Consider the following 11,411-nt stretch of genomic DNA (forward strand, 5'->3'; position numbering starts at 1 on the left):
TTGCTGTCGAAGCCTCAGCGACGAAGGCACCACTTTGTAAAAAGGTCAGAATCAACCTCTTTCGGGCCACGACCATCTAACTCTTCAATGATCGTAGACATTATTCACAGTATCCCAACGCCTCAACTTCACCTCAAAGATCCCGATCCAGGATCATGCTCACGAGGTGCAACAACCGCAGCCGCAGCCTCTCGTTGCTCATCAACAGCATTTCTAGCAGCATCAGAAATCTGCCGGATCGCCATTTGCGCCTGTTCTTGTCGTTGAGCGATCGCAGCACGTCCAGCCTCTGAGGCATCTGATATGGAATTTTGCACTTGCTGCTGCTGTTGTGCCATCGCATCTTCCGCCGCATGCTGGGTACCCTCATATGCGTGATCTACTCCAACTCTCGCCGCGTCAGCTATGCCACCCGCAGAATTCTGCGCAGTTTTGAGATAATCATGTGCCAAGTTCTGTTGCCTCGCAGCCTCTTCTCGCGCAGCTTGCACAGAATAATCGTGAACACCATCATAAGCATTCCGAGCTCCTCGCTGCGTCTCAGCCTTAGCCTTCGCTTCCAACTCCTGCCCAAAATTCCCGATTTCCTTAACCGCATGCTCGACTTGTGCGGCGATGCCTTGCTTCTTCTCTTTAGCCATATTCTGTCCATGCGACTCAATTTCTTTCTCCATCTGTCCAAGATCGCGAAGTTGTTGTTCTAGCATCTCTTTAATACCCTGCGCCTTGCCGAAAAAGCCAGAAGCGGATGTTTGTGCTTGGTTCAGAGCGACGTTCGCTTGCGCTTGCTTCTCGTTGAAGCCGTTCGTCCATCTCTTGCTCAATGAGTCCGTGCTAAGTGTTCTCGCGGGTCGCTCTGGCGCATTCATACGATTGTTGACGCCCACAAATCGATCTGGGGTATTGGTCTCAATGTCCGAACGCACGAAATCATACATTGTGCGGATGTGATCGACCTCCTTCATCACATCGTCCCGGCCGAGGACGCCAAAGCTGAAGTCGCGCTCGCGTTGTTCGATGTATTCTCGTAGCTTTGCCCACTCGTGCTGAAAGTATTTGACTCGATTGGGAAGGCCGGAGCCTTTGAGGTAAGTGAGGAAGCCGGCAATAATCGTGTTGATGGCGCCGAAGACTGTGACCTGGACGGACACATTAGCAAAACGTCGACACCTACAGATTTCATGGTACGCACTGCACTACGGCTACCATTCGCCGCACCTAAAGCTGTCAGTGCCGCTGCAACAACGAGCTGCAAGCCTAGAGCAATGTTGATGACCCTCGAAAAGGATGTGTAATTCCGCTTGCACTTGATCTCCTTGTCACAGACGCTGGTGTAGATGCCCATATTCGGACTCGGACGATGATCAATAGAAGCCTGCGGTCGACGGTTTGGCTTGAATCCTTGAGGCGGGCTGAAGGATTTGTCTTGATGGACTACAAGATCGCGTCAGTAATGCTGATCTGTGGTCTGAAGCGATTCCTTTGAATCCAGACATACTGCCTAAGAGGAGACGAAATTGCTGTAATGGCGTCCTTTCGTCTGGATCTTGCACGCTTGGGTCGTGGTGGTGCCAGAAGGAGGACTTGCGTTCCCCTCCGTGGCCGGCTTCTGTTTGTTTCTGTCGATTCATTGCGTCAAATTCGGAAGGCCGTCGAAACTCCTGCCATGCGTGACGAGCGCGAGTGACAAAGTCCAGAGTAGAGTCCATTATGACTACCCAGGTGACTCTCAAGCTTCACGAATCGTGACAGTCCCTTTGATGTTGTAGACCTTGTCAAGCCTGGCTGTCACTGCGTGCTGCTGAGCTACTGTGAGGCCATACGCTCGCTCCTCTGGGTCCGGAAGTATTCGTGAGAAGACAGTGAATACAGCAGTGGGGTCTCTAGCTTGATGAAGTACTGCCACAAGAAGCTCATCTGCAGAGGCGATGGAGGCATCGCCAAAGCTAATTCATGTGATTACACCACCACCTGGCTGAAGCGTCACGCCATGTGAATATAGGCGTGCTATGGTGACTTCCGATTGCTTAGACTTCGCTCCGGTTGATCATAGTCACTGCTCGTTTATGAATCGTGGCTGGCGTTAAAGCATGGTATATCTGTACTACCTGACTGTCCGATACCGAATATAGAAAGCACAATAAGAAGATCTCACTCTTATTCTAGTAGTATAAGAGCAGAATGTCTCCGAGGCATAAGATCTGTGCCTAACAACTCTGGTGCTTCAACAAAAATGTTGTATAGGCCTAGGACAGACAGACAATTCTTTCGAATAATGAGAGACAGGGACGCACAGCTGAGCGCGTGAAGTGTCGCTGCAGCCACAACGCCCAGCAGACGCCATCGCAGCTGCATAGCCGGCCGATGCCGAGGCTCGATAGCAGACATGCAATTATGCAAACAAGCGTGTCGGATGATGTCAGGACGAGTATGTCAGCAGTGAGTGAATAAACAGCCAAGCAGCAGAAAGTAGTGAGGTCTGCGGGCTGACCAACCCATCTCGAGCCGACAAAAAAGACGATTCTAGGATCATAATCATATCGGATCGCTACTCAATAAATATACACAAACTCATCATTCTTCCTATCCGTCAAATCCAAAAAGGCCTGATCCCCAATCCTCGCATGCTGCTGCACCCCAGCTTCCACACGACCCTCCGCAACGCCCGACGTAATATCAATTTCTCCCTCGATATCGTGATACTTGCTTTCCATACTGACATCCTTAATTTTTGCGGGCTTGCCGTTCTTGACTCTCTTACGTTCCTGGAGCTTGTTCAGAACCATGAGGTTGAAGGCTTGGAGAATCACACATGCTGCGAGGGCGACGAAAATGCCTAGGACCGCGCGGAGGCCGGGGTGATAGGTTGGTGCGTCGCGGGAGTTGAAGAGGAGTGGGCCGATGATGTTGCCGGAGGATGAGGCTGCGTTGAATACGGACATGACTGCTGACTTCTTGGTTGCGCCAGCGGTGTTTCCGACGATCCATGAGACGATGAGCGGGTTTCCGCCGAAGAGGAAGGCCAGTAAGTAATAGCCAGCCAGCAGGGATCCTTTATGAGCATCCGTGTGTGAGATGGTGTACAGCATTGCGAGACCGGCAATCACGGGTAGGCAAAGACAAGCCAGGATGATGGACTTGATGCGGAAACGCTGTGCAGCCCAGGAGGCGAGAAGGATGATGGTGAATTGCAAAACGCCGAATGGGATGTTCATGAGACTTGTAATGAACTTGTCGTAGCCAAAACCTTTGATGATGAGGGGCCCGAAAGTGTTCGTGACCGATGCTCCAACGTTGAGAAGCAGGGATAAGCTGACCCAGAGGTATGTCTTGGTATCCAGAGCCAGCTCAAGCACATGAGACCACTTGAACTCACGCGATCCAGTACCGGTCTGGTTGGCTCGAAGTCGTTCAATGGCCTTTGGCTTGTCTTCGTCGGAGAGAAAGCGAGCGGAGGGGATGTCGTTGTCGAGAAACCAGTACAGGAATGGGGCCGTGATGACGGTGACCAGTCCAACAAACAAGAAGATGCTGTTCACGATCAGCGAGCGCAGAGTGAAGTCGATGCTGAAACAACCTACATCTGCCATGACTCCAGGACGGAGGAATGGATGTGTCCGAGAGCAAAAGAGAGGAGACTGGCCGCGATCGTGGCGAGGCCGTTCGTGCTGTACCACGCAGCGACCCGAAGCGGCTGTTCCGCTCGGCGAAACCATTGGGAGGTGATAATGCTGAAAAGAGGCAGACAACCACCCTCGAAGAGCCCCAAGAAGAAACGTGCTGCCAGCAGTCCACCGTAGTTGTGACAAGCAGCCATACACGTCTGGGCAACTCCCCATCCGAACACCAGAGATGGCATGAGAATGCGATGAGGCACTCTCACGATGAGATACGACGAGAAAGGCTGCCATGCCAGTTGGGCGATAGGGGCGATGGAGCCCACCATGGAGTACTGGTTGCCTACGAGACCCGTCGATTCTTTGAGACCAAACGTCGCACCGTACCCGAGCACTGACTTGTCGAGGATCTGGAGGAAGTATGCCCAGACCAGGATTGTGAGGATGACTTTGTCCGTCTTGCGTCGGATGCGTCTGTTCTACGGCATTGTCAGTGTGACTCTCCGAGCACTACTGGTCCGGCCATCAGTACATCTTCCTCGGTCAGGCTGACTCGCCCGTCTCCAATGATTGCAAGCGCAAGATCGCCATGTTTGGCTGCGTCGGCATCAAGCGCAGACAAGCTCCCTCTTTCTTTTCTCCGCCCATCCTCGTTCTCCACCACCACATCCATCGACGTCTTGCTGGCCATGCTGCCACACTCGCTCCCCAGCAGTGCCGAGTTCTCCCCGTGTTCGTCACGAAGTCCGATGCTGGCGCCAACGTCGTTTGTGTACTCGGATTGCTGCCGGCCGGCGACAGATGCCGATGAGGAGGAGGAGGAGGTGGTGGCGGTGGTGGAAAAGCTGGAGTCCCCGACGGAGCTCTATATATACCAAGAAGCCAAACCACGGTTGGCTTCACTTAAGGCTATTGTTGCTTCCTATTATTGTCGCGCCTTCCTTACGCGCAACTTTACCGCGTAAACCTTACCGTACTCGCTATTCCTTCGCGCCTCGACTCGCTATATTCTTCTTTATCTTCTACCTTTAGCGATAGCGATAGCAATAGTAGCGTTACTACTACTACTACCGTTTCGAGCTATAACTAGTATTTCGCGCGACCTTATTATTATAGCTGCTTTAGGTACTTCAGCGCCCGACTTAGTACCTACCTTACTAGTAGGAGTACCGTATTTATCGTAAGCTACGAAGCGTATCGCTATAGACTCGCTACTAACTCGCTCTAGACTTCGACGTCCTACGACTATAAATACGAAAGATTTCTAGTACTATAGCGAGCAGACATAGTAGGACCTTATCGACGATACTATAAATCTATAAAAGAAGAAGATAGCTTTAAATAGAATACGTAAATACTTAGCTGCTAGTATAATTATAGAGACTAAGTAAGGAAAGGTAGTACTATCGCTATATTACTTCTATACTCGCTACGATAACGGCTATAAGTGTCGCGTACTAGATGCTAAAGGAGAGAGAGTCTATACTTATTATAAGTGTTAGGGCAAGAGTAGCTATACTGCTAGCGAGATTAAGGTTAAAGAAGACGATAAGAATAGCGAGCTAGCCGCGATATAGGCGCGAGTCGAGGCCCTAGAGTCGAAGAATACTCTATTAGAGGTAAAGAGCATTAAATTAAAGACGAAGAATATTACATTAGAGACAAAGATTAATACTCTTAAGACTAGGTTTACTAATCTAGAGGGTTATTATTAAAAGTGGTTTAAATAGCTTAAGACTAAGGCAATTATTAAGTTAAAGGATATATATACGATATAGAAGGAGTTATAGCCAAATAGCGATCGCGAGCTACTAGTAGAAGACCTTTAAAATAGTAGCGAGTCCGCTACGAGTATAGCAAATAAGATAGCGATTCTATAGCGAGTCTATAGCGAGTGTACTACGAGTCTATACTTCTACTTCTATATCTTATTTCTTCTTCCGACTACGCTTTAGCCTCTAACTCTTAGTATGTCCGCCGCTGTTAGTAGGTTGTTGCTACTTAGCTTACTAGCTAGGTTACTGCTTAGGTTGCTACTTAGATTGCTACTTAGGTTGCTAGCTAGGTTGCTAGCTAGGTTGCTAGCTAGGTTGCTAGTCTTTAGATTCGCTCGACCCTTTTAGAATAGACGTGCCTCGCGGTATCCTCGCGGTGTCCTCGCCGCTTAGGTTAATAATCTTAGGCGGCTTCTCTATATCGATTATCTTCTCGGTCTATAGCTTTTCTTTCTTAATCTCTATACTGTTAACTACTCTATACTTACTCGCTATAGTACTCGTAGTAGCACTCGTAGTAGGAGGAATACTTAGCCGGTACTTCCGCTTTTGCTACCTTTATTGCTACTGCTTCCGTAACTAGATATAGATAGGTACCTCGTAGATTGTTGTCTTTATCGTTAGTTTAAACGTAAAAAGAATCTATTTAATCGATAGCAAGCTAACCGCCTTAGAGGATACCTTGTCTAGTTAATTATCTTTATCGAAGCTAGCGTAGAAGAAGTAGTTAGTATAGTCTTCTATGCCCTTAATATCGCTATTGTTAGGTAGCTCGTCAATCCGTTTATTTAAAATCTAGTCGAGAAAGCTTATATTAGCGGCTTTGTATACTTCTTTAGATACGGAATTAGTCGTAGTAGAATACACCTCCGATTTATAGTATATCTACGTCTCTATAGAGGCTATAATCTTAACTTCGACTCGCTAAAGATAGATAATATAGCGGTACCGGAATAGCTTTGTTAGCTCTGTTTTTTCCGAAGAAGAAGAAGCAGGTATTGCTAGACGCTACGAGAGGCTCCGAGACCTAGCGTTTAGTCGTTAAGTTAGCTTATACTGCTAAATAGCAGCGTTGCGTGCAGCGTTAGCCGACTTAGGTAGAGAGGGGAACGTATTATAGCCTCGTACTATACTCGTAACTACACTCGTAGCTGCCGTAGTAGCTGCTACTAATAGCTCGCGTACAAATCGCTTAGTTAGTAGATTAGGGTTCTTAAGGCTATATTATAAACAGTATACGTATAATTGAAACATTACTATATGCTTAACGCCTAAGATAGAGCAAAAGGTACCCTATTTAGCAGGCATTGTTGTGTTGTTAGTATAGAAATAGGTATAGAATAGAGGTAGAAATAGGTATAGAATAGAGGTAGAACTAGCTAGGGAAAGGACGAAATAGAACTAGAATAATCGACTCGCTATATACTCGCGGCTAGCTCGTAGATCGCCGATTAAACTATATTATTTTCAAACTCAATTAATCTAGCATCGGGGTTTATAAGCGCCTCTTAGTGCCGAGCCGTTACTAACGTCCAATTACGAGCTGCTAATAGCTTGTCTAATTCTACTAGTTCCGGCTCTTCCCCTATAGCTATATACTCCGTAACTAGCCGTCGAAGAAGTAAGTATATAAAGCGGTAAACGCGCTCTCTATCGCTATTATTCTCGCTGCTACTAACTAGATACAAGAAGTTATAAGCCTACAATGCTACCTAATACTAAGTAAGCGTAACCTCGGGTAGGTAGGCTTTAAGATCTAGGAGCAAGTATATTAGCGAGTCTATAGCGAGTCTATAGCGAGTCTAGAACTAATATATACCGAATTCTTAAAGGTCTTGCTCGATATTATTAAGTACGCCGTCTAGTATAGGAATACCTTAATAAGAATGCCCGCTAAGCTCTAGATAATAGTATAGAATATGCGGAATGCCTAATACAATATGTAGTCGCCTAGCCTGCTTCCAAATATAATAGCTATTCTAGAGGTAAACAAACTCGAGGACTTTATTACGTATAATTGGCATATAGATCGCAAGGAAGGCAATCCGGTCGGATAATAAATTAGTATCGTATAGTAACTCGCGTAGTAACTCGTAGAAATAGCCCCTCTAGCTATCTATAGCGGATACTTACTGCCGCTACTATAACTCAATCCGCTAGTGCATCTTGCTAGTGCCGTATTTAAAGCAATCCTAGAAGGTAGGTAGCGGTTCCTCCGATTCCGCCTTAGTACGAGTCGCAAGGCGAGTCCTATAGTAAGCGTCCGCGGCTAGAATCGTCTCCGCTCTACGGTCTAATTGGATAATCTATAGCATTATACTACTGTTCTTAATAGTTGCAACGTACTAAGCGAGTATAGAGATAGCTGTCCGGCTAGTAATGCCTATATAGATCTAGACAATGTAACGCGAGTAGACATTAATAGCTACATATATCTATATGCCCTAATGCTCGAATTTATAGTAAGCATCTATTAATATTGCGTATCTAGGGCCTAGTGTCCGAACTATACTATAGTGCTCTCGTACCCGCTCGCAGCGGACTCGTAGGCCTTTAGGATTTAGTAAGCAAGCTATACGATATAGCCTGTCTCTACTAACGATATTATATTTAGACCTAATATAGGTATATAGGTGCCTTCGGCTAAAAGACTCTACTAGAGACTTGTTAAGCTCTTCTCGTAATACCTCCGCTATCTCCTCTTCCGCTCGTGCTTATAAATACCGGTCTATTAACTTCTTTAATCTAAGCTCTTAACGTATCCGTTAATATCTCCGCTAGCTAATATTAAATCTATCCGCCTATAGTATTTTAACCGCCTCTTTATTAGTTAACCGTAGAATATAGAAGGTATAGGCGACTCGAATCTTAAGTTGCTCGATATCGTTAACTCGCTAGTTAGTATAACGGTTATACTAGATATTCCACTCCTAGAGCCTTCGTATAAGCGTACGCATAGATATCTAATAACCGGTCTCCTATAGAAGGTATTATAGGATTGCTTCCTTCGTAGTGCCCCTCTCGACTTAAGAGATTAACTAGGCCCTCTATAGCTCTAAATTAATACGTAGAGCTATTATACGAGTTAATAGCGAGTGTAGTGCGAGTCCTTAAGGTCAAATATAAAGAATTAGGTAGTAGAGGCGGTAAGAATAGCCTACCCTAGTTTGGCTTCTTAGTATCTACGGGCCTCCGTAGTCCCCGTAATTAGCACTAAAGGAGTAGAGGTCGGCTATTGCTACGCGCGTAGTATGACCTGACCTGCATTATAAGAATTTTCGTTGCCAAATAGCAAGGTTGGCACTAGAAGGGGTAGCTTGTAGGTGCGGCAACTTAGTATATAGCGTCTAATTACATCGGAGTGAAAGTAGGCATTCCCTAAACCCTTGCTCCCTATAGACTATAGCGAATAGCAACTTGCTATTTAGCGGTCCGACCCTAGTTACTTTTACTCCGATATATTAAGACGCTATATAGGCCTTCCGAGCCTTAGCTATTAGATAGAACCTTTTATATACTAATAGCGTACGTAAATAACTACTAAATCTATATTCTCTAGTATAAACAATATCGTTATATACTACTTCCTATCGAGTAACGAATAAGGTATTATTTAACGAAAGGCTTAAGTTAAAAGAGGAGTAAGGAGCGGAATTCGAAGCGGCTAATCCTTAGATACCTATAGAGGAAACTAATTTATATAAAAGTAGAAATAGGAAGGAAAAGATCGAGTTTACTATAGTAGATAGGCTAGATCTACCTCGATAGTAGAACTTTATTCCTCTATAGGCGCTATCTAGTATTAAGTATAGAACGTTAGTTTTATATCTCTAATATTAATAGGAATTACTTATACGATACAGAACTACCTAACGACTATAGTAATACCTCTACTAGTAAAAATAGATATAAAGACTATATCGCTAGTCGGACCGAGTTTAGTAAGGCCTAGAATCTCCTATAGAGGGTATAGGAGCTGTTTTAGACCGCGGAAGTAAAGGAGATAGTTACTAGGTTTACTAATTAGTAATTTAAGTAGTAACTAGATAATAGCCTTACTAATAAGGTTAAGCGATAGGCGGCTAATTATAAACCGACTACTAGCTAAGACGGCGGAAATTAATATCTAGCCCGGAGTCCCGGACTAGTATACTATATTAGCGTAGTTAATTAGAATACGCCTAGCGACTACTAGTCTAATAATTTAATAATACCGTACTACCGTACTATACGGCTTATAAAGAAACGTCGCTTCTAGTACTACTAGTAGGCAAAGAGGCCTACTAAACTATCTAATATCGTAAAGAATTAGGTAGTAGTAATAAAGCATTAGTATATAAGACTAAAGCTAATTAGTAGTTACGTAAAGGCCGCGTTTAAAAGACACTACTTACCTCGAAGCTAGGTATCGATTAACGAGATTATTATTCGCTTTACTATCCGTAGTAGATACGTAGTATATATATACTACGTCTTTCGCTATCGATTAGTATAGAACCCTATATCCTACGGCCTACGCGAGATCTATAGTCTATATAAGACTAATACTAAACTAATAGAAGAAGTCGCTTCGAAGATTAATCTACTATACTACCGAAAGTAGCTACGAGTTACTAAGCGAGGTAACTATATTAAATAGAATAAAGCGAAGCTACTAGTTTAGCTCTACTTCCTAAATAGATATAAGCCTATTCGAGTAGATAAGAAGTACTATTAATTCTATATATTTAAAAAGAGGTATTAGTAATAGCAAGCAGATAAATGTATAATAAGGTAGCGTTGCCTCTATATTAAGTACTATAACGACTTCTACGACCTTATATCCGATTATTACTACTAGACGTTACCTTATAGTAGACTAGCTATAGTATCTTCGAAGGCTGCTTAGCTATATTAGCTAGTAGACAACGACGCGCTAACTAGGCCTAATGTTAACTAAACTCGTTAAGGTGCCGCTCTAATAAATATACTTTACTAATAAGCCGATAAATTAACTACTCTAGCCTTAGATAGTAGTCTTTAATAGAAGAAAGGTTATCTATTCCTAGGTCTAGGTCTACGGATATAGCCGGCTTACTAAGCCGCCTTAATATCGTTCTAGTATCCTCTTCTTTAGGCTTCTTTACTTATAGTTTTAGTATAGTTCGTAGTATACTAGAAAGGATAGAAATCTAAGTTCTAATCTAGATATAGCGATAAGATAGACTTATTATTAGAATATTAGCTCTATAGTAATAGTAATAGAATTAGCCTTCTATACGGCTTAAACTACTTGCTTCCGCTACTTCTAACCGCTCTATTATAGCTTATATTTACTATAAGGTCTATTATATACTAATAGTATAGGATTACTAGTACCTAGAAGATCCTAGTATAATTATATACTAATAGTAAAAGACTACTAGTATTTAGAAGATTTTAGTATATACTAATCTAGAAGGCGCTTGGTTATTAACCTAACAGAAGGTTACTAGGGTTGAAAATACACTTTAGACAGCGAAGGGATGCAACTGCTCGACTGATCCTCCGCATCTTGGCCGAGAGGTGTTTCGGTGGCAAGCGAGGCAAGTTTGGGGTTGCCATACGTCCGGCAACTGGCGGTGAATAGAGAGCCGGGCATGCTATACCAGCTGCCCCTGCCCTGCCGTCTCCCTATCGGCTATCATGTATACACAATACACACCATATCCCGCTGGTCTGTATGCCAGTAGCCGATTCTGCGACCTCGAGGCATTCATGATTGAGGCATTGTCGTGCCTGCCTACCCCCCGACCATAATGCACCAAAGCGAGACTCAAGACTCACAGGCCGGAGAGCTCGGGCACCTCGACGAATGATGAACGCAACCAGCGCAAGAGCTTGGAATGTTGAGCGTCAGGCACATCGATGGACTGCGTTAAGATGTCGGTTGTGAAAGCTTGGAACGCAGGACCAGATCAACAGTACGAAGACTGTGCCACATACAGCGTACAAACAGCATATTTGAATGCGAATGACGGCGTCATCATAGTTCGCGATG

At 44.5% G+C, this 11,411-nt stretch overlaps 2 protein-coding genes across 2 annotated transcripts; both read right to left on the reverse strand.

Moving 5' to 3' along the window:
- Positions 1-128: 128 nt before the first annotated feature.
- Positions 129-1,709, reverse strand: MYCFIDRAFT_79907 (uncharacterized protein; the record flags this gene model as incomplete). The annotated part of the gene is made up of 3 exons (XM_007929910.1): positions 129-1,139; positions 1,193-1,434; positions 1,499-1,709. The coding sequence occupies 3 exons, from the start codon at positions 1,707-1,709 to the stop codon at positions 129-131; spliced, it is 1,464 nt and encodes a 487-aa protein (XP_007928101.1).
- An 843-nt stretch (positions 1,710-2,552) lies between these two features.
- On the reverse strand, positions 2,553-4,290 carry MYCFIDRAFT_140524 (uncharacterized protein; the record flags this gene model as incomplete). The annotated part of the gene is made up of 3 exons (XM_007929925.1): positions 2,553-3,531; positions 3,582-4,096; positions 4,150-4,290. The coding sequence occupies 3 exons, from the start codon at positions 4,288-4,290 to the stop codon at positions 2,553-2,555; spliced, it is 1,635 nt and encodes a 544-aa protein (XP_007928116.1).
- Positions 4,291-11,411: the final 7,121 nt, after the last annotated feature.

Source organism: Pseudocercospora fijiensis, assembly GCF_000340215.1.
Source record: "Pseudocercospora fijiensis CIRAD86 unplaced genomic scaffold MYCFIscaffold_6, whole genome shotgun sequence".
Classification (NCBI taxonomy): Eukaryota; Fungi; Ascomycota; class Dothideomycetes; order Mycosphaerellales; family Mycosphaerellaceae; genus Pseudocercospora; species Pseudocercospora fijiensis.